The sequence below is a fragment of the Lithobates pipiens genome, unplaced genomic scaffold, assembly GCF_037356315.1.
Source record: "Lithobates pipiens isolate NorthernLeopardFrog02 unplaced genomic scaffold, aLitPip1_a1.2 Scaffold_1, whole genome shotgun sequence".
In the NCBI taxonomy this organism is placed as follows: Eukaryota; Metazoa; Chordata; class Amphibia; order Anura; family Ranidae; genus Lithobates; species Lithobates pipiens.
Window position 1 is genome coordinate 154008803 of NW_027507685.1, and position 24390 is coordinate 154033192.

The 24390-nt window shown below is 41.6% G+C and overlaps 1 protein-coding gene across 1 annotated transcript in view; it reads left to right on the top strand.

The window, feature by feature from the left end:
- Nucleotides 1–215: 215 nt before the first annotated feature.
- Nucleotides 216–24390, top strand: part of ENG (endoglin) — an 86356-nt gene continuing 62181 nt past the window's right edge. Inside the window, exon 1 of the mRNA XM_077478715.1 lies at nt 216–612. Within this exon, the coding sequence (XP_077334841.1) occupies nt 558–612 (55 nt within the window). The 5' untranslated portion in view covers nt 216–557. The remainder of the gene's footprint in view (nt 613–24390) is intronic.

Sequence of the window (24390 nt, forward strand, 5' to 3'; positions counted from 1 at the left end):
TGTTAACTGACGAAAATAGCCCATTGTCAGAGGCCACACAGAATACAAACAGAACAGAACTTCAGAGTGACAAAAACATCAAGTTGATCCTCCTCAGTGGGGGTCCCAGTACACCCCGCCTTCTGGACGTGTGTGAGGAGGAGGGGGGTCTGTTTTTCTGGTATTTGGGCTCCTTAGAGAATGTCTTTACTTGTGTAAAAGGCATTTCCTCCTCAATGCTGTCCAGCTGCATAAGACCTCCCTTAGTCCTGCTTATTTCCTGCACAAGGCTCATCACACACAGTGTTGTGTGAGCACAGCAATCTGCACAGCTGTCCATTGCTATCTTTGCTGTCACTTCTCCAACTTCCCTTCTCTTCTTTATCTCTTGCTCTCTTCTTACTTATAAGCTGAGAACTCTGCTGTGGAGGAACAAAACCTGGAGTTCTCTGACTCCTTGCCCACACTCAGCTCTGTGTCTGTCTGTCCAGCTGTGCCTGTGCTACGCTGCTTGCTGAGGGCTTACTGGAAGCCAGCGCCTTTGGATACCGGCTGAGGAAGGGCAAGGCAAACCCAGCATGATGAAGGCTCTGATGCTGCTGATTCTCAGCTGTCTGAGAATGGGACAGCCAAGTAAGTCCCTTTTCATTTCTACATGTGTAATCTCAACTGGAGCTCAGGGTCTTTTGTTTCAGCCTTGACCTCCGCCTTGATCTACAGGGACCAATTTGAGGTTTTGGTGCTTTGTACCTTGAAAGTGAATGGGTCCCCGGTTTTCAGTTTTTACTAACTGTACCAGAATATTCTCTATCTTCAGCTTCGTAGATTTGTTATGTATACTTTTTTCTGAAGAGAGACCAGACTTTTTTGTACCTTTATGGTTCTGACCTCTGACAACAAAGCCTGTCCCATATGGACTTTTCAGAATTGCATTTCGGTGAGAAATGTGCCTGGGCTTCCCATCTCCAGACCATTAGTATATTAGCCCAATGACACTCTAACCTCTGATCACTATCTATATATCCAAATTTTTTACAATAACTGTTACTACTCAAGAAAAAAAATAGCTGTATGGTTTTATTTAATTTTTTTCCTTGTTCTTCTTTTGACTGTGGTTTTCAGAATCATTTTCACAATCGTATATCTAAGGAACGAACCCAATGGGTCCTGAAAGCTTGTGTATTTAATAACTTAAGTAAGCCAATTAAAATCCAAGTATCATTTAAACTCTAAACTTTCTGAAACATCTATTTATGATAGGCTAGCCTTTTTGAAGATCGTTATGGACATCAATTGTGTAAATTAATAATTGTATGAACTTGGGATCCCCTGTAATCATCCAGGTCAATGCTAAATGTGTTAGGCTATGAAAATAAAACAATTTTATTGTTAAGTTCAAGTTTTCCAGAATACCCACCCAGACTGGCGATCTTGCATCTCCATTGTAATACTACATGGAATTTTATTCCTAGAGCCCCTCTATTTTATCTCAAATCACCTGGAAACTTTACGCATTATAATTAAATTCATTCATATAATATCACTTTGGGCCTCAGGATTTTAAAAAGGCTTGAACTATAATATATTGTTAGCCAATAAATGTTACCATCTACTTTATTTGTACTGTTCTACTACTAGTTAACATGATACCAAATATTACTGCCACAACAAAGCATGGCAGCTGAACGTACTTGGAGTTTTAGTTTGAAATATTGGTACGTGTACTTTAGTCCGGTCTACCCACCAAAGCCTGACATCATTTGTTCTCAATACAATCGTGTTCCTTATCTAAGACTAGCCATAAACTTTGATTTTTAAGGGATATAAGACTATTGATAATTAGAACTTATCCACATGCTGGAAATTTCTTATCATTTTGAGGCAAGGGTTCTGAAATCCATTTATCACCCAAGACACTAAGTCCAGCTCTGAAATCGCTTTATTTTAAAATGAATTATTTGTCACAAAGGTACTACATCACCAAATATACAGTGCCCTGATGGGGCTGGGTCAATTACAAAATACTCGTCAACTAGACGTTCCAAAAGATCAATCCATATATGATGCAAGATTCACACCATGGCTCAGCAAAATGAAGTGGACACATTAAAGCAACTTTTTAAAATGACACTGCTGTGTGAATTTAGCTTGTATGGTTCTTCAAAGTAGGCTATACTATATATACACACAATATTTTGTATAGAACTGCAGGTCCCAGCATGTCTCGTCTGTCAGAGGCTTTTTAAAAACCCAAGAACATATTTTTTTTCTCGATTCTTACTGCTTTTAGTATCCTTAGATGCTCTGTAGGTTAACCGTAAGCATCTGTAAACAAGCGTTCATCTTGTAACCAACTCTATCATTATCTGATTGGCAGCTGTGCCGAAAAACTGTGGTCAGATTACTGCTGAAATCTCATGATTAATGTGGGGGTTCCACTGCTGCACAAGGTGAATTTAGGCAACATTCCCACTTCTGCATTATGCATGGGGTAAAGTTTGAATTGCATTATAGGGGCCTTTTAGGAAGGTTGCATAGATGTTTAACATGCATTATCATTCATTGCTATAAAAGGTGCAATTTGCTGTCAACTACCCCAAAAGGTGAAGTAAGCGTTTTTTTTACTGCTGCACTAAAATGCAAACATATCAATGCAACCTTATCTGAATGGCAAACTTTTTAATATATAAAATCTTTAACTATGAAAGTGTTAAACATTTTTTATATCTAATTGGGTGTTCAAACAGCTATGTCCAGTATTTTTTTTTTTTTGTAGAGTATGGGGATGCTGGAACCATTGTCAGCTTTTCATTGCCGTCTGTGCCCCTGTTGTAGATTTGTCCTCATTTCCTGCCTAGTGAAACTGCTGTCACCATCGCAGCAAGTAAGATGTGGTCTTACTAAAGAATGTCAATGAAGGCCTAACAGGGGTTCTAATCCTTCACCACTTTTTGCAATTTTTATTTATTACAGGTATTTATATAGCGCTGAAAATTTACGCAGTGCTTTCCATAATGTACATTCACATACTTTCCTGCCCGAAGTGAGCTTACATTCTAAGGTCCCTACCTTATATTCATACATACACATACTAGGGCCAATAATAGAGAAGAGACAATTAACCTACCAGCTTGTCTTTGGGGTGAGGGAGGAAAGCGGAGTACCCGGAGGAAACCCAGACATCCACAGGGAGAACATGTAAACTCCATACTGGTAGTGTCATGGTTGGAAGTCAAACCTAAGACCCTCGTGCTACAAGGCAGAAGTGCTAACCACTGAAACGTTTTGGCTGTACTTACACTTTAAAGGTTATTTATCTATACGTTTTTTTCTTCATTTTAGATCTGCTTGATTTGATTTTGATTTAATGAAAGTTTTGCAATTCAGCAAAGGTCAATAGGCCATTGTTTAATAAGTGTGTGGGAAAGATCTGCTTGAAAACTCTGAGTCAATTGACCATGCTGTGGTTTTAATGCCAGTCCCACACAGCGAGTGACATCCTGTAAGAGGGGAAAACCTGGCGCCAAGTTCACAGCTCGTACACAGACTACAAAATAGTCTAGGTGTGTGTTGGGTACAAAAAGGGACTTTTGTTGGGTGGATTGTTTTCTGATGTGATTACTGAAGTCATTGCCTGTGACCACCAGGCGTAAATTTGGTATGGCTGAATGATGTATATGGGTGAATATGTAACATCTTTAGTGAACGTCAAAACAGAAGAAATAAAAGGATTTGGGTGGCTTATTAAGTGGAGATATATTGCTACACGTGGCTTACTTCCTGCCTATGAATCCCTTAGAATAAGACAACCAACCATCACGTTATTGCCTTCTTTTCCCGAACATGGCCGCGGAGATGGAAAACTAGCACAGCAAAGTTATATAAAAGTCCCATAGTTCAGAGTGTCTGAAGATCTGTGTGTGTGTGTGTGATTGTGTGTGATTGTGTGTGCTTCCAACATCCGGAAACCTTATCTGTCAATCTCAAGTTAACCCTGCTCATCAACCAAAGTCACCACAAAATTGTCTCAAGCATTTTTTAAATCTGTAACATCATTTGATTGCATCATGCACCTAAAAGCAGACCATACCCATTGCATTTCAAGTGTACAACCCTTTTTACATCTATCAACAGCTATATAGTTTGAGAGTACACCTGAACGGATAAAACTGAATGGATTGTGTAATTAGACTCTTACATTACATGGTTTTGGAAAATCCAAAGAATACAGAGTTTGTAAAATCAAGTTGTATTATGCATGTTAATCTTAACAGATCATACTGTGAGTTACTATACATCAGTTCTTTAGGATGGCTTATCTCAATATTTTTAGAATATTGGAACCCCTAAAATACATTTTAGACTGCAGGGAACCCTCAGTAAGAATTATTATTTCTACAGAACATAGGACATTATTATGATCAGTGAGTTGTAGATAGAATAGGAAATAAGATCATTAACAATGGAGTGCACCTAATGTATGTAATACAAAAGATGACCATTTTGTATTACATCATTGATCTATATGACAAAATGTACTAGTGGTCTACAGAGCAGAACCCCTTTACAATGGTAATCAATGGAGAAACACCCCTCTTACATTGGAGATCAGTGGTACATTAGAGGTCATGTCAACAGAAAAAGATCCTCTTACCTTGGGGGCCAGTGGAGAAGGAACCTTTTACATTGGTAATCATGCCCCAATGCTCTTGAAAATAAGTTGTCTGCAAAGAATGGTCCCCTTACATTCATGATCATTGTAATTCCCTCTAATATTGCTGGTCAGTAGAAATGTGCCTACCTAAATTGGTGGTCAGTGGGAGAAGTGTTCCCTTATATCATCGGTCAATGGAAAAATGCCTGAATACATCAGTGCAGTGCTTCTTTACATTGGTGGCCATTGTAGTTCCCGCCTTATTTGGTGGTGAGTGCAGAAAGTCCTCCTTACATGGGTAGTCAGTGGAGAAGGCCCTACTTACATGGTTGGTGTTCAATTGGTGGTGAGTGGAGAAGGGCCCCATAAACTGATACTCTGTAAGGGAAGTGCTTACATGGGTAGTTAGTGCAGAAGGGTCCCCTTAGATTGGTGAGAACATTCTGAGAACAGTTCTCTTGGTGGAATAGGAAATAATGATGTCTTAACATTGTTGGACAATTTAAAGAATGCTCCCCATAGACAGCTAAATGGATCACTGGTGTCAGTGGTTATTTACCTGAGAGTTGAGAGGCACCACTGGTCCCATGCATCTGGCCTTATCAAGCGAGGCTTCTAGAACTATGCAGGCACCATAAACCAGGTGATCAATTCACTACTTCTCATTGCTCAGAGAACCCCTAGTAAATTCTAGAAGAACCCTAAGGTTTCACAGAACCTAATTGAGAAAGGCTGTCCTAGAAAGTGTTCTACGACTCATTGGCTGCTTGCCATATAGAATGCATTCCATTCCAGTTATATAGATATGCAACACACATATGGACTCTAGTATTTCCAGGATGTTACAAAATTTCTTAACCCTATTAGTCATTAAAGGGGACCTAGCTAATGGAAAATCAAAGCAGATATCTAAGTTGCACACATTTTCAAATACAAGTGGTACTGTACATTTCTGTATCATGTGGTCTACGCTTATTAGGGCACCAACACTTATGCCCTGTACACACGGTCAGACATTCCGACAACAAAATCCATCGGATTTTTTTCGATGGATTTTGTGCCAAACTTGTCTTGCATACACACAGTCAGACAAAGTTGTCAGACTATCCAATCGTTTGTAACGTGTTGACATTTGTTGCGTACGACGGGACTACGTAGAGGCTAGTAGCCAATAGCTTTGGTCTCGTAATTTGATCTGAGCATGCGTGGCACTTTGTCAGTCAGAATTCTCTACAAACGATCGGAAAAAGTCTGATCGCATTTTTTTGTCAGAAAATTTTAGATCCAGCTCTCAAATTTTTTTCCGATGGAAAAAGTCCGATAGAGCCCACACACGATCGGATTTTCCAACAATATAATCTGATCGGACCTTTTCCATCTGAATTTCCGACCATGTGTACAGGGCATAAGACATAATATAGCACTGAATAAACCGGAGGAAAACTCATCTGGAGGCCACACATGTGTAAGCTGCATGCGGTAGAGGTCCCTTGACACAGCATGCATCTTTCACATCTTCCAATGTATTTTAAATTAGGAACAGATTTTATGTGTCCTCTTTATTGCCTAGTGGGTCTGTTTGCTTGAAAATGTTACCCTATACTGTATTATGCAATAGACAAAGTACCCCTCCCATCTTGCACTGACCTCGTTAGTTATATATTGATTGAGCGGCTGCCATTTTTACTGTCAGTTCCCAAGCATTCTAAATCTCCAAGATTTCATATTCTTGTAGTCGCAAGCCCTATTTTAAAAGAATGTTTGGAGAATGATTATGATCACCAAGGCGAAATACCCAAGAGGACCAGGCAATGCATGCAAACAGATGGTTTATAGATTGGGAAGAGGTTTTCGCCTCTAAAGCCAAAACAGGAACAAAATACTTAAATGAAGAATATTTCTCCCACGTTAAATCCTGACCGCTGCTTTATAAGGGCAGAGAGGACCTTGTTGAGGTTTTAATTTATATCACTTTAGTGGGAAATTGTCCATCAGTGATACAAGAAGGCCTAAATTCAGTTAGGGAGCCATTAAAGGAAGCCTGAACTCAAGAAAATTATGGAGCTTGTCATTAGGGACTGAAAATTCTAGTTGCCTGACTATCTTTGGCTTAGTACTTTCCGAGCTGCTGATCTGCAACATGTATGCAGACCCAAAGTGTGGACCGCCTTGATTTCTCTGGTTGCATACTTGCAACAATGACTGAAAAAACCGAGACACACAAATAGCATTTTGGTGTGCGGTGCAGTCTGGCCTGATCAGTGCAGTGCTCATGCGCTGATCTCGGTGAATTGCACTGTTCCTTTTTTTTTCTTACACAGACACCTCATAAAGTTCAACTGCTGGCCACACTGACCACGGTGCAAGGCGATGGATTGCCTTGCACAGCACTGTGCTGGACAAACTTACTGTACGCAGTACTATTTTTTTTTTTAAGAGTAGACCTTACGCCCTCCACCTCAACACAGTGGTGTGAACCAGGAAAAATAAGGAGACAAAGCATTCTGCCCTGTCATGTGATGGGACTGAAATAGCCACCCAGCATAGTACCACCAACTGGTGTGAATGGGCACTCAGTAATGGCCCAGAACCCACACTTGCTGCAAGTTCTCACTTGGTTTCCCATTGTTGCTCATTCCTTAGCCTCCTCCACAGGTAGTTGTGGTCAGATCTGAGAAATGTTAACATTTATCACAAACAGATCTGTCGCGAAAGACACAAGAGCTGTCCTTCATCCTGAACAGCGATAATAGATTTTAGGATAAAGGGGGCCATATGCTAGAAGAATGTCATTCTTTTGTTTCAGGAATGTTTGTTTGATTTTCAAATCAGTGGGGTAAAATTGATGATCGTTTCCAACCGCAGTGATGAGAAAATTTGAAGGAGCAGGAAGGAACATTTTTTTTCAAATGAACAAATGTCCAACAGTGATGGTATTCTTCGTTTGGGAAATCAAATTACTTCCAAAATCAAATGCTAACAGCAAACTAAATTTTGAAGTACTTTCAAATTACATTCGTTAGGTCATCAAATGTACTAATGCATTTTAGGATGAATGTTCGTATGAACGGTCATTCAAAAATTTCATAGTGTATGGCCAGTTGTAGGATACATGAAGATGACAGCTAACCTTGTACCTGTGGGGGCTTGCTGCCGAGCTGGATCATCCACTATGGAACTTAGGCAGGAGTTTAAGGCTCAGTACATGTCCAGGGGGCCCAGCTACAACATTCATGCTCCTGCAGTAAACCAGGGGGATAGGGCAGTTGGCCGATGCTTCGAAAGGTGAAGATGCATTTGTAAGTAGTTGGTGTTCAATGGAGTAATATCAGTACAGATAGGAGCTGCTTTTCTGTGCCCTCTGCAATCCTTCTAAACTTCAATTAAGGTGATGGCAAACCAAAACAGCTACCTTGCCTAGAGCCTCACTGTTTCAATCACTATTGTCCCCTGACAGTGCCTTCCCTTTTCGTCCCCACTGATTAACAGTTGTAAGATCAGAAGAACCAAGCATACAAATTTATGGAGCTCTAACGACAATTAAGCATAATTCTAAAGCATGCACTTCTAACCCCCCCCCCCCCATCTGCATGTTGGGCACCGTAATTATTAAATTGTACGCTACATGGGATCCTAGCAGGGGCAAGCCCTATTTGTCTGACTTAATGTAGTTCACTCTGAATAAATTGTTCTCATTTGGACTCTGGAATATGTCATTCATGACAACATCCAGATCCCATAGAGCTCAGGGACATTACTCATGTCTGCCTGCAACGTGCTCCCCATTTCAGAGACTAAGCAGATCACGGGAGAAACTGCTCTTGTATTGGAAATGGGTGTATAAGAACTGCTGGTATATATTTACTTAAAATAGAACCCATGTTAAAATGTCACAATTTAAAGTAACATCCTAAATAGAAAGCTGGCAGTGAAAAAATATCAGATTGCACCTTCCAATACAGCTCATAGGTCTCTTGTGCCTATGCTGATAATAGATTTCAAAAGTCTGTATATGTATAGGTGTAGCTCCCTGGTCTCCTACATGCCAATGCCAATGACTGTTTATAGGCCTCTTAGATGTACAAGGGGTGTGCCTCTGCTCCACTGTCAGAGTGCGTATAACCCCTAACACTGAACCTCAAGCTAACCCCAAATCAAATTTGTAACCTAAACTATATCCCTAAATGTAACCCTTAACCCCAGCCTAACCCCCTAACCTAATCCATAAAGCCAAATTTAAACCTAACCCTTCATTCCAACCTAACTCTTAACCTAATCCATAAAGCTAACCCTAAATCCCACCCTTAATCCCAACCCAACCCTAACCTAATCCATAAAGCGAACCCCAACAACCTAAACCCTTAAACTAATCCATAAAACATGTGTATGTTTTGAATCTGTTGAGCTGACTTTGAAGCTAATGCGGATATTTAATAATTGTTTCTAGCATACGTACTTCACTGTATCTAGCTTTACCCATACCTTTATTTGTATAGTGCAACTGTTGGTTAAATAAAGGAATTACAAAAAAAAAAAAAAAAATCCATAAAGCTAATCCTAATCCCACCCTCCATCCCAACCTAACCCAAAATCCAACTCTTCATCCCAACCTAACTCCTTACCTAATCCATGAACCTAACCCTAAATTCCACCCTTCATCCCAACCTAATCCCTTAATTTATCAATAAAGCTAACCCTAACAGCCCATAATCCCAACCTAACCCTTAACATAATCCACAAATCTAACCCTAAACTCTTCATCCCTAACTAATCCATAAAGCATCCCATAAAGTTAACTCAGCATCCCTAACTAACCCTTCACCTTATCCATAAAGCTAACCTTAAATTCAACCCTTCGTCCCAACCAAACCCCTAACCTAATCCATAAAGCTAAGCCTAGATCCAATTCTTCATCCCAACCTAACCTTTAACGCTGAACTCCAGGTAGAAATAAAGAAGACAATAATGCAGCTGTGTTCATAGAATACGTATCGGCCTAAACTGAGGAAAATTTTTTTTTTTTTTAATATATTTTTTTGGGGGTATTTATTATAGCAAAAAGTAAAAAATAATGCGTTTTTTCCAAATTGTCACTCTGTTTTTGTTTATAGCGCAAAAAAATAAAAAAACACAGAGGTGATCAAATATCAGCAAAAGAAAGCTATATTTGTGGGAAAAAAAGGACGTTAATTTTGTTTGGGTGCAATGTTGCACGACCGCGCAATTGTCAGTTAAAGCGTCACAGTGCCAAATCCCAAAAAGTGCTCTGGTCAGGAAGGGGGTAAAATCTTCCGGGGCTGAAGCAGTTAAGGAACACAGGAGGTGTTATCAGCATGGATGCCATTTAGAGCAATAAATGCAACATGTTCTCTGATTAGACGAGGTGGAGAGTGTGACACCGCCGCCCCCTTAAGAAAATGCTTTGTATTCATTGAGAAAATGTAAAGTGTTCTCTGAATGGAGTTTAGACTAAGAGAGCAACCTTTGTGTTCACTTTGCAGCAGGGCAGGCGATGGGCACAAGAGCTGGAAGATAGCAGCAATCACTGTAGAGGTGGAGCCTGCTACAGTCATTTCCAGCTTCTACAAGGACCGACTAGGTATACTATAACACATACTGTACACATTAACATTGGTCCAAAATAGTTCATGCCCAATGTTGCCAAACTCTCGCAGCATTTTTTAATTACAAAACTTGGAAAATTTACTGATAGAGCATATTTTTTTACTGACAAGTGACAACCTGCCAAATGACAGAACTATTAAAAACTAAGACAACTGATATCTAAACAGTATAAACAAAATAAGGAAACACTGAAAATACCCATAACAAATAATCTGCCTGGTTTACACTCAAAAAGTGAACACAGCATGACAAAGTATCAGCCCCTGATATTTACAGACAGTTGCAGTGGCAGCTGGTGCTCAAATTTTTTTTTTGGAGGGGGGGAGGGGTTCGGGTGAAAAACAAACCTGCCCACCTCACTTGCACAAACATGACCCCCAATCACCCCCCCCCCCCCCATGGGAAACAGATGGGAAGGCAGCGATCAGACGGCGGTGGGCCGTGATCGGAGGCATCTCCACCTGCTGCAGTTTGCCAGGCCATTGCTTCTCCCCCAGGCTGAACAGGAAGTGGCACCTGAGACCCAATTGGCCGGGAGTCCTAAGACTCCCTGGCCAATCGGGTCTCAGGATCCGCTTCCTGATTGGCTGGGAGGAGAAGCTGGAAGACATTAGTGAATATTAATTTGCTAATGTCACACAGCTAGGGTGGGCTCTGGGTGCAGTGCTCTGCGCCATGAACCCACCCTTTTTTGAAGCCAATTAGAGCCTCAGGCTCTAATCATGCACGCTTCAAAAAAGAAAAAATATTGAAATCCATTCATTCGGTGGTCTGCATGTAGATTTGGAGCCGGACGCAAGGATTAGCACAGGGGGCAGCGCCCCTGTGTCCCTAATGGAGCAGCCACCACTGGACAGTTGTAAAACTCACAGATTTTTATAAACTGTTCGTAAATTTACTGACTCATGGCAACCCTGTTCATACTTAAACTTCAGATTTAAAGTGGTTCTAAAGGCTGAAGTTTTCTTTTTTATCTTCATATATTCTAAAAACCCTCTGTGTACAGCAGCACCCCCCCCCCCCCGCTAATATTTAACTGAACCCCCTCTTGATCCAGCGACGTGCAAAAGAGCATCAGCCCTCTGAGGGCTCTCCTTCCTCATTGGCTCCCCCTGCTGTCATCCACAGCCAGTGAGCCAATGAGGAGAGAGAGGGGTCAGGGCCGAGCCATGGCTCCGCGCCTGAGTGGACACACAGAGCAGCAGCTCGGGACCGTGCAGACTTGGGTGACCCCAGTGCAAGCTGCTTGCTCTGGGTGCACTCGAAAGGAGGGAGAGACCAGGAGCGCCGGAGGGACCCAAGAAAAGGAGGATCGGGGCTGCCCTGTGCAAAATCACTGCACAGAACAGGTAAGTATAACACATTTGTTATTTTTTTTATTATTGTAATATCACTTTAATGCTGAACCTCAGAATTTATGTTCCTAGTGTAGATGATATTATGTTGATGACAATTATATGATCATCTTTGCCATTATTAACTACAATTATGCTGCAAAATATTTATGTGCCAAAACAAATATACGGTGAAATAGGGCAAGAATAAAAAATGCTGGCCCTGACTTACCATAGGCCAGGTTATTGGAGCACACATCAGAGTGCCTGCTGTGCTTAGTGGGTTCTTCCTTACATTTATATATGTATCAGAATAGGACAGCCATATAGGCTGCTTTATATGGGGGGATGATTGAGATTCATGGAATAATTGTTAGGGAGGATGCTGGATAAGTGTAGAGTTCCGATCCCTTAACCAGTGCCAGTGATTAAAATACTGGCCAGCCACATAAAAACACCGACCATGAGAGTCCTTCACACTCTGCATCTGATGGCTGTAATTTTTGCATCTCTGACGTCACGCTTCGCAGCAAAGCATAACAGAAACACAGGATGTCACCAAAAATAAACCTTTTTTTTCCCGAATAGGCTGCGGTTTTCCTGTTTACTCTATCAACACTAATACTATAGGGGATGGTGGATTTTTGTCTTGGCATCACCCTGGCAAGGCCGGTGCTTTTTTTATTTTATGGTGTGGTTTATGAGTTTTTTTTCCAAACGTAAACCCAGAAAGCTGCAAAAGTCAGAAAGAGAAAGCAAGCAACCTCAAGATTTCAACTAGGTAATTTTGTCCTTGTAATTAGAAAAACAAAATTACTTTATTTTGAGTGTTGGCTCTCTCTCTTATTGGTTATTACGGTCCAATAATACGCTGCTCCAGGTTGGTCCATCTATACCAGCGATGCCATGGCAAACCTGGCACCCTAGGTGTTTTGGAACTACATTTCCCATGATGCTTATCTACACTGCAGAGAGATGGGCATCATGGGAAATGCAGTTCCAAAACATCTGGGGTGCTAAGGTTCAATCACCATCACTGGTCTATACTCTGGCCCCCAAATCCCCACAGAAAGGTGCTGGTCCGGCTTCCAACCCTGGAAACTTTAAAAAGAGAGGTGGATACATGGAAAATCCAGAGGCTTTATCAAAGTAATCTATAAGGCTGCTTTCACACTGGGGCGAGAGCAGCGTCGGCGGTAAAGCGCCGCTATTTTTAGCGGCGCTTTACCGTCGTTTTAGCGGCGGTGCGCGGGCGCTAGCGGGGTGGTTTTAACCCCCGCTAGCGGCCGAAAAGGGGTTAAACCCGCCCGCAAAGCGCCGCTGCAGCGGCGCTTTGCCGGCGGTATTGCCGCGGTGTCCCATTGATTTCAATGGGTAGCAGCGGTATAGGAGCGGTGAATACACCGCTCCTTCACCGCTGCAAAGATGCGGCTGGCAGGACTTTTTTCACCGTCCTGCCAGCGCATCGCTCCAGTGTGAAAGCCCTCCGGCTTTCACACTGGAGTTAAAGGGGCCGGTTTTTTTCAGGCGTTACACAGGCGCTATTTTTAGCGCTGTAACGCCTGAATACCGCCCCAGTGTGAAAGCAGCCTAAGTAAAAAAACAAAATCACAGCCACTCAAGAAAAGGAACAAACAATGACACATGTCATGCTTAATCAACGCCCATCACCTGGTGTTGCCCTTTGAGGGTCTTTGGGATCCCCAAAAGTGAGTTATATTTGTGATATCTCTATTCTTTCCCCTACATAATAGTGACAGACCTTGCTTGGGAGGGCCCGTTGGGTTCCCAACAACCAGTGGCAAGAAAGTAAACAGAGTAGGGGAGAGAGAGGGGTTTCAGTACTGAGAGCGTTATTTATTGCTCATAGATGATACATAGATGTACAATAATATATTTCAGGCATACCATCATCAAAAGTCTGACTTGATGAAAGGTAGGTGTGCCTAAAACAATGCCGTATATTGTTATTTATCTACGAGAAATAAATTACATTTACATTATATATATATATATATATATATATACACACACACACACAGCAAATATATATATTTGATCTTATCCAACAAATAAAATTCTAAATACTAACAACTTACAAAACCATCCACAACTTGGCCCCCAGCTACATCACTAACCTAGTCTCAAACTAACAACCTAATTGTTCACTTCACTCCTCCCAAGACCTCCTTCTCTCTAGCTTCCTTGTCTGCTCCTCCCATACTTCTCTTCAGGACTTCTCCCGAGCATCTCCTATCCCCTAGAACTCCCTACCCCAATCTGTCCAACCATCTCCTACTCTATGGACCTTTAGGCGATCCCTAAAAACCCTTCTCTTCAAGGAAGCCTATCCTGCCGCAAACAACTGTATTTTTATTTTCTCCATCAGCTGGTCCCCCACAGTTAGTACCTTATGTATCACTTGACCATTCCTTTTAGATTGTAAGCTTTGACAAGCAGGGCCATCTGATTCCTCCTGTATTGAATTGTATTGTAACTGTACTGTTTGCCTCAACATTGTAAAGTTATGTGCAAACTGTTGGCCCTATATTGATCCTGAATAATAATAATAATAAAAAATATATACAGTATGTTATATATTTCCATTAGCAGAAGTGTGCTCAAATTTTGCATAGGATGTATGGGCAATCCTATTGGTATGAATATACAGCACAGGAAGGTATACAGATAGCAGTGGTGCAGACTGTCATTAACAACTCAGTATAAAGAACCCCAAGGGGCAGACTATGTAAGGCAAAATGTACAGTACAATGCACAGAACATAATGGTTTAGCCCAGGAGGATAAGGAGATACCGCTGCTTGCCATAATGCAAACAAGATTTCCCACATTCAGAAAGTAAGGAGAAATTTATTGGAGGTGAAATAAAATGAGTTAGTGACTCATTAGGTAGTATACCTTGTATCTCGGATAACAACCCTGGTGCCTGCATCATTAAATAAGCAGCGACAGCCCCCATATTTCTATCTATCCTCACAACTTCACTTAGTGGGCTCAGTCACTGTATTTTCTGAGTTTCCAAGTTCCCACCTGTACTGTGCCACTACAAGAGGAAATTTCTTTCCAAAAAATGAACCTGAACTCCCACCGAAGAGAGCCAGGGAACACATTGAGGGAATATTGCCTGTAGATTCATTAAGGAATATAAAAAACAAAGGGGTTCATTAGCCCACCCGCATACATCTAGGAATTTTGGGTGGACTGATCCTATCATCATTACGTAGTCAGGTTGAAAAAGACACAAGTCCATCTCGTTCTACCAATAAACTCCTACAATCCCATATACACAATCTTATACCCACATTTGATCCAGAGGAAGGTGAAAAACCCCAGAAAAGCGTGACCCAATTTGCTACAGCGGGGGACAAAAAATTCCTTCCTAACCCCCCCAAGAGGTAATCTGTTTTTCCCTGGATCAACTTTACCTATAAATGTTAGTACCCAATTATATTATGTACTATCCAGGCCTTTTTTAAAGCAATCTACTGAGATGACCAGAACCACCTCTGGAGGGAGTTTATCCTTTAAAGTAAATCTGACAAGAATTACATAATGGAGGGGCTACTGCTTGTGAAGACACCAGTTTCCCGACTGGTAAGCTATCCTATGGCTTCAATGTTTTCTGGGAAGTTGGAGAAATGTTAGAAGTCCTTATCTGCAAAATGGTTTCAGATCGGCAACTTAAAATACTGAAGCCAGAGTTTTATGTAAATTGGCAGGAGGATAGGTCAGCAATGGCAGTTTCCATATCATATTATGGCAAATCCTTTTAACTCAGGATGGAGCTTGCCAGTAGACCTTGTATGACCAGTTATGTCAGAATCAAATTGGTTGTTATAGCCAGTGGAGTCAATTTCCATTAAAAACCCCTCAATGTTGGCAGATAATCATATTATCAATAGGGAATAAACTGACTGAGCATATTGTGGTACAAACTAAGTCCAGCTGCATTATGAAATGTAGATGTAAGATCACTTGACATGTCCTAGACTGTTTTGTGTGCCGTAGCTGAGCGACTGATAAATAACAATGAGGAGAGGATATGAAGGAGGTGGCGACATAGCGGAGCCTGAACCAGCTTTGTTTAATTCACTTGTAATTTGTCAAATAACGTCAATGTGTTTACTCAGAGCTTTGGAGCAGATGGTGCGGAGGAGAGGCCAACGATACTTAAGGATCCTCAGAGACAATGAAATAAGAAATACATTCTTGTAAATTATCAGAATCTAATGAATAGCCACAGTCGTGTATGTGTGTCTGGGCGATTCACAATGAAATAGCCCTATGCACAGATTCAGGCAAATTAGGCATGCTGGGTTCAACTTTTACTGTAATGCCCCGTACACATGATCTCACATTCCGACAACAAAATCCATGTTTTTTTTCCGACGGATGTTGGCTCAAACTTGTTTTGCATACACACGGTCACACAAAGTTGGTCGGAAATTGTGAACGTCAAGAACGTGGTGACGTACAACACGTACAACAAATAATGAAGTTCAATAGCCAGTGCGGCTCTTCTGCTCGATTCCGAGCATGCGTGGAACTTTGTGCACCAGAATTATGTACACACGATTGGAATTTCCGACAACGGATTTTGTTGTCGCAAAAATTTGACATCTCAAATTTTGTGTGTCAGAAATTCCGATGGAAAATGTCCTACACGCGGTCGGAATTTCTGACAGAAAGCTCCCGTGGAACATTTTCCGTCGGAAAATCCGACCGTGTGTATGGGGCCCAAGAGAACAGACTTTTTTTCTTTAAGCCCAGTGTGCATGGAGCCTAAAGGTGGATGTGCTCTCCCCCCGCTGCCACCTTGCAGGGCTCTCTATTGGTCCTTTAATTTGATGGACGGCTTTACTAACAGCAAAGTCTGGGAGAAAAAAGGTAAAGCATTTGATTTTTACAGGTTTATTGGAACAGTTAAAATTATATTTCCGTTGAGTCAATGGTAGGTTAAATCGCCCACTGGCTTGCTTGGTATAAACATAGCTCTATCCACAAACAAAAATATTTAAAAAAAGGGTAGACTCAATGGACAATTGATATTTTTTATGCTATGGAGTTGATTTACTAAAGGCAAATAGGCTGCTCACTTTGCAAGAGGATTTTTCCATAGCCTAGCGAATGTTCTTTATTCATTAAGGTAAAGGAAAATTCCCTAGCAAAGTGAAAAGCCCGTTTTTTTTGTTTTTGTTTTTTGTTTTTTTTTTAGTAAATTAACTCCGGATATCTTTTTCTCTGGCTTTATAATTGCTACAGTCCTTTGCTAGCAACAAAATTGCCAGGGGCGGAATCGCTAAGAGCCTGCCTGTTTGTCCCTATGAAATTGCTCTCCAGAACTCTGCATAAACCTTTATAGCTAGCCAAGAGGGTGACAGCCAGCAAGGGAGCACATCCATAGGGACATTCAGGCAGCCTCTTTAAAATTCTTCCTCTTGGGATTGCAACCAATAGGCAGCAGCAGAATCACTAGCAGCAGAGTCCATTGTTTGACCTTATGGCATCTAAATTGTTAAAATTAAAATTCTACCTATAGGAAGAAATTGTGTAAATGCTTACCTTTCCTGCTGTCTATGCCAAATGCCTCTGTGATGAAGAATTGTCTTTGCAGGAACCGACACTTCTGGGAGTGTCGCTGCCCTCTGCTCATAGTGCTAAGTGGTTCCTCCTGCCAACCCCTGTGCCCTGTTGTGATCTGGAGTTTGGTGTCATGAACCACTAAGCACTGAATGCAGAGCTGCTTAAAGCGGTTGTAAACAGCTGGCCTTTTTTTTTCTTACCTGCAAGGCAAAGGCATAATGAGCACATTATGTGAAACTTACCTAAAAATTAAGCCTTCCAGTGATGCAATGCATCTTCACTCGTCTTGCTCCTGGGTTTGCGAACTCCGGCTCTGTGACTGGCTGTTGGTCACGGCACAGGGCTCTGAAGGAATGGCAAAAAACAGCTGCGTGGCAATTCCTTCAGAGTGCATGCGCCAGTGATGTCACTGGCTACACTCCGAGTCTTTTCAGTACTCCCGATGATTTCATTTAGTTGCGGATTTATTGGTTCTGCTATATCTGTTCACTGTTTTCATATATTGTACTCAGGGGGCAGTGGCTGCTGCTCATGCAGGGCTCCCCCCAATCCATGCGCCCGGCCCCTGATCTACATGTGGGGCGCCGGATGCAAGGATTCCTATGTTTTTGTTTGTTTTTAAGCAAATGATTAGCGCCAGAGGCTCTAATTGGCTTCAACCCAGTTGTGTGACATTAGCGAATATTTGCGAATGTATTCCTGTTTCTCCTCCTGGCCAATCGGGAAGCAGGTCCTGAGACTCGATTGGCTGCCAGTCCTAAGTCCTGACTTGCCAGGAGGAGAAGCGCCCGCCGGTACTCGGAAGGAGATGCAGGGGGAAGCCACGACCTGGATGGTGTAAGCGTGGGGCTAGCGGGCAATGAGCGAGCACACATGGAGGGGAAGCAGCAATTGATTGAGCGCCAAGAGGGGTGAGGGATTGTTTGGTTAACTGGCTGATGTGGTGGTCACAGGTTTTCCCCCCAAGAAAAATTGAGCACCAGCCGCTATTGTCAGGGGCTATGGGCTGGTGTGGTTGTAGCCCTACTGTTTTATATGTACCTTGTACTATGACATCCATATCATATGGCTGACTCTATTCTATTTTCTGTGTTTTTTTTTTATACAACCAATAACATAGGTAACATAGAAAAATGTTTTAATGGGACCTGCACTTTATTATACATTTTTAAATGTAAAGTAAAAATAAAGTTTCACCAGGCCTGACATTCCCTGACTTGTTGGCTACACCAATTGCTATCATTCTTCCCAATTACAGTACCTCTAATAACCAGTAAAAGATTAATAGAACTTTGCAACTTTACATTTTGTTATAAAATGGATAACAATTCAAATTGATATTTTATAGATAGGCAACTCCTATGCTCATATTGATTAGTGGTTTCAAATTAACAATAACTACTGCAGTAGGGAACAGACACAAAAGATACGCTCAGCATCTTTCCAGATAACTGTTGTCCTTTATTATGACGCATTTGAAGGGTTTTATACACATGATTATGTAGGTATCACATTAATATTACAATTGTACGTTTATGGTAACAAGGGGCATTACATAGGCAGGCTGATTCTAATCAGGACTCGAAAGAATGCAAAACATGTACTGAAAACATCATTAGTGCCCTGTGCACAGTGAGGGCATTATGCAATACATATAAAATAGAATACAATTATATACAAAACAAATTTCCATTACACAATTAATTGACACCTTAGGGGCCAGTGAATATGTTCAGTAAAGCATAAAAGTGTTTTTTTTTTTCTTTTTTCTTTGTCCCTATAAGGATACTATCAGGAGATGAAGGAGATATGCCCTCACTTTCTGCCAAGGTGATGTGTCTCTCACAGAACAGGAAGTGAAGAATATATCCTCTATGGAGATACAGACAGCATTCATGTCTGATGGAAAAAAAGTTTTAACCCTTTGCAAATCTGTCTGAAAATAAAAAAAAAAGTTTGTTGGAGTTTAGCTTTAATCCTGATTAGTCAAACTTACTGCTGTTCAGAAGAATTCAGTGGAGACAAGCAGCTTGTTCCAAGCCCGCGTCCATCCGTCTGCCTGGCTCCATCCTGTTAACATTAACTCGGGGTTGAAGTGCTCTTCTATCCTGTTTCTTGCTCAGCTCTGGGGATTGGGAGTTAGATCTACAGGAACCGGCCTAAGTTCCTGAGTCTCGCATACCGGCTTGGTTAAACCTTCTACAGCCAGCAACGCTTTAACTAAGTTTCGTGGCTTTACCTGCTGGAAAAAAGGGAGGTTATTGTAGGACTAGTCCATAGAAAAGGACAAAGACTTTTCATGTGTGATCTGCAACCGCTATAAGGACTTGGCACACACAGGTCAAATGATCGTAGTCTTGTTTCACATCTATGTGTTTTTTATTGCTTATTTCAGAAACGCACTACAGTCCATTCAACATGGTTTCCTATCGGACACGTTCACAACTATGCTTTTTTCAGTCGCTGAGTTTTTGTAAAGGGTCAGGGACTTTTTTTAAAAGCAAAACGGTGCATTATTGGTTTTATAGACTTCAATGGAGAAGCTGCAGAAAAGCATTTAGTGCATTTTTGTAGTGATTTTTGTTTTATAATCTACCCAACCACATATTGGCCAAAAAAAAAAAAGAAAAAGCAAAACGCATCAAAAAACGCACAGAAATGCGCCAAACCTAAAGACAGATTCACACTCCCACATTGTAATGTGTGATAATAAAGGGTAATAAAACCTTAGCAATGACCTTTTATTTGGCCCCTCCCTTGTGGTTTGCTAAAGCATGACTAAAGCTACAAAAAATAAATAAATACATATATGCTTCAAGGTTTCATTCTCAATTGTTTCAACATGTTTCTTAGAAAATCTGTGTACATTTAGTCCCCATGCATACCCAAGAATTGTTTCCAGAGATTTACAATTCCTTTATTCCTCTGCCTACAATTATTCATATCTCTAAATAACTCACTTTGTAGCCAAATATTCAGATGCACTAAGAGCAGAGAGTGTAAGTGATGACAATTGATGAGCCTGAGTGAAAGAACACAACCCTGGCATTCCTGTAGAGCAGCATGTTCCTTTCTGCTGACCAGTGGATGGTGCAGATTTTAGCTATGCTGTGCCGATCAGTTGCTTGATTAGGGTTCTAGAAGCAGGTCGGATAGAATGTAATCAAGAAACTGACGGGCAGACTGCATAGCTTTATCCCTAGACTATGCACATGTAACAGGTTCCTAGGGATGCGTTTGTTCACATTTGCAATCAGCAGTATTCCGATGTATTATAACCCCCTGCTGGCTGCTGTGAAGAGCCAAAATACAAAAAAAAAGCAGTCAAAGCTACAGGGAAGGACACATTTTCAAAGTTAGAGCCAGTGATTAATGTGCATTATTAATACAAAGAATGCGACTTTAGTTCTCCTTTAAATCTGCCATTGAAAAATGAATATCTCTACAGTATATAAGTGGAAAAAATACTTGTTGATCCAGCATGCCTAAGGTTAATTGCTGCCTGACGCAGCCAATTTTGCAACCCTCATGCCACCCCAATTTTGGCTCTCTTTGGTTGCTAGGGGGCTGGCACAGCAACCAATAATGCTGTGACCCAGCCACCAGCATCTTAGCAACCAATGACGCTGTGCAGTTGTGTGTCATTGGATTCCAGGATGCTGGCAGCTGGGCTATACAGCATAATTCGTTTTTTTGGTGCCCAGCTCACAGGTTAGTAACAATGCGCTGTGTACACTAGACAGCGTTACTGAGATTTAATAAGAATGCTGGCCTAGCTTACTTTTCCCATGTATTGATATTGTCTCTGACTGAACCTAGCTGCTATTGCCATTCTTGGTGTTGTTTTTCTGCCTGGCTCTAGGGAGACACTGAGACGCGTCGTGACGCTGGATCCTGTACATAACAGGGGGAGGGGAGACTGTATTTATTTTTGCTTCTAAAGAACTTCCCTTTTACATTTTCCTCCCTATCTGATCCGCCGAGCGCCTCTCTCCCGGCACCCGCCAGCGAGACTTTATCTGATAATGACATAATGTGGTGCCAGCTGGCCTCTAAGTGACGCAGGGAAAAGTTACAGGATCTCAAGGAAGCTGTATTTACCACCTGACTGCCCAGCACCAGCCACTTTACAGGCTGGGGAACCACATACACAAAGATCACAGCCGTATAAATGGTACCTTTAAAGAAATTATATATATTCTTAAAGGATAAGTTCACCGTTAATAACAAAAAATAATAAATGCGCGCTAAAAAGTCCACTACTGCTGAAAAAGCAACAAAGTTACTGCTATGTGCCACCTTTCCACAAATAAAATACATTGCAAACAATGAAAAATCAAAGTGCTCAGAATATCTTCTTGGGTTGACAAAAAAGGCCCATGCGCCATTAGAGTATGGATATCACACAAGATTCCCGTTATTTTGACCATTATTGGATCAGAGGTACAGTATCCTGCAAGATTCCCATTATTGTGACCACTATTAAAATGGGGATTCACCCTACGTGAGTTACCTTGAACGTTAAAGCTGACCAAGCGTATCACGCGTGAGAACCCCTTACAAGAGGACAGACCAGTCCTATACTGCACGAAAGACTGCGGAATGGGATTACTCAGCCCAACAATCGAGTTGACCTACCGTGCAGACCAGTCACCTGGTAAATACTCTCTCAATAACCTAATCGGTACCAAGTTAATTTATGACTGTTGACTATTCATGTTCTTGTTCCCACTACAAGTGAAAAACAAAAAAGGAACGACTGGAGTATTACATATCAGCATTACCTACAGCAAATGTTTATCCTCTCTGTTCATTTTCATTTTTTCTCATTCTTTTACTGTATATCAAGCTGTAATACCCTATAAATAAAGATTGTTTAAAAAAAAAAAAATAGGGATTCATATTAGACTAGGGGTATCATGCAAGATTCCCATTCTTGTGGCCACTATTGGAGGAGGGATATCACAAGATTCCCATTCTTGTGGCCACTACTGGAGTAGGGATATCACAAGATTCCCATTCTTGTGGCCACTATTGGAGTAGGGATATCACAAGATTCCCATTCTTGTGGCCACTATTGGAGTAGGGATATCACAAGATGCCCATTCTTGTGGCCACTATTGGAGTAGGGATATCACAAGTTGCCCATTCTTGTGGCCACTATTGGAGTAGGGATATCACAATATTCCCATTCTTGTGACCACAATTAGATCAGGGGTAGCCTGTAAGAATCCCATTTTGGTGACCACTAATAGATCAGGAGTGCCATGCAAGATTCCCATTTTTGTGGCCATTATTGGAGTAAGGGTATCATGGAAGATTCCCATTCTTTGACCACTATTAGACTGAGGGAATTACGCAAGCTTTTCATTCCATGGACCACTATTAGAGTACGGGTATCATGGAAGATTTCCATTCTTGTGTCCAGGGTTGAAGTCCTGGCTGGCACAAATAAGCCGTGTGGATATTGAATGCACTTGGTGCTTTCTTTACATTTTTATGGAAGAATAAAGTATTTAAAACTGTGATTAATGCTTAAAAGTGTAAAGCCAAAATCTATTTTTTCATTATGTTTGGCATCATGTCTCACTGTATAAAGGTTCTCTAAGAAAATTTTTTTTGTGAATTTGCTGCAAAGTTTCTCATCTTAAAGCGGTTCTTCACCCTAAAGGGGAAGTTCCGCTAATCTGATCCCTCCCTGCTTCACTTCCCGATTCCCTGACAGAGGATGGCGGCGGTGGCAGCAGCGAGACGAGCGATCGCTCGTCATCTGCCGCCGACATCGCTGGACCCTGGGACAGGTAAGTGTGATTTTATTAAAAGTCAGCAGCTGCAATATTAGTAGCTGCTGGCTTTTAATATTTTTTTTTTAGGTGCAGAACCACTTTAAATATCAAAACTTCCTACTTCAGGCTGGCAACACTAAGTTGCTGCCTTACTATAGTAGCAGTGTAGTCAGCCTGCTACGTGTGCTCCTTCAGTAGTGATGGCCGAACGGTTCGCCCGGCGGTCGTTTCGCGGCGAATTTCCGACTTTCGCCGTCCGCGGGTTCGAACGCCTTTTTCCGTCGTTCGCCCCGGCGGACTTACGTGTTTAATGTATACAAGAACTTTAACCTTTCGTGACACGTTTATCATGTGTTACAGGACAACCAATTGAGACATGACAGCTCATGGACACTTGGACATTCCCCCTAACCTATAAATACACCCGATCCGGTGGCCATTTTACATTCTTTCTTCTGTCACTGTAGGGAAAGGATCCTGTGTGGAGTAGGGACAGAGAAAACGCTAGCTATTTGGTACACAAAAGTTCTTTTCAGGACTGGTATAGGTGTTAGGTCAGCAGCCTGAGTTTCTTTTGTCAGTTTAGATAAAGGGACAGAGCGCTGTATGCTGCTATTTTAGGGACAGCTCAGCCAGATTAGTCTTTCTTCATCATCATCATCATCATCATCATTAGCTGTTACTATCAGGTCCACAAAAGAGCTGTTCCAGCTAATCGTTCCAGCCTACTCTTTTTTGCCAATTTGTATAGGGACAGGCAGGAAGCAGTGTGTCAGGCAGTGAGGATAATTTTAAAGACTTGCTGTTACTATTAGTTCCACAAAGGTTCTTTTCAGGACTGGTATCAGTGGTACGGTAATAGGCTTGTACACGTATAATATTCTTTCTTCCAAATATAGAAAGAATATTATACTTGACTGCTGCCCTTCTGCTGCAGTCTGCTAATCATTCACAACTCACTTGTTCCACAAAGCTCTTTATCAGGACTGGTAACTTGGTCTGTCTAGGGTGCTACGGTACATAGGCTTGGGTGCGGTACAGTCTGCTGTTCTGTAAGGACCGCTATCGGTCCACAATACATAGGGTTGCCGTGCACTACTGCTGACCGCTGCCCTATACTGCAGCAGTCCTTCATTGGTATAGGGACTGACGTACAGTCTGCTAATCACTAACACACAACCTGCTTGGTCCACAAAAGTTCTTATAAGGACTGGTAACTTGGTATAGGGTGCTACGGTACATAGGCCTGAGTGCGTTACAGTCTGCTGTTCTGTAAGGACCGCTATCGGTCCACAATACATAGGGTTGCCGTGCACTACTGCTGACCGCTGCCCTATACTGCAGCAGTCCTTCAGCGGTATAGGGACTGACGCACAGTCTGCTAAACACTAACACACAACCTGCTTGGT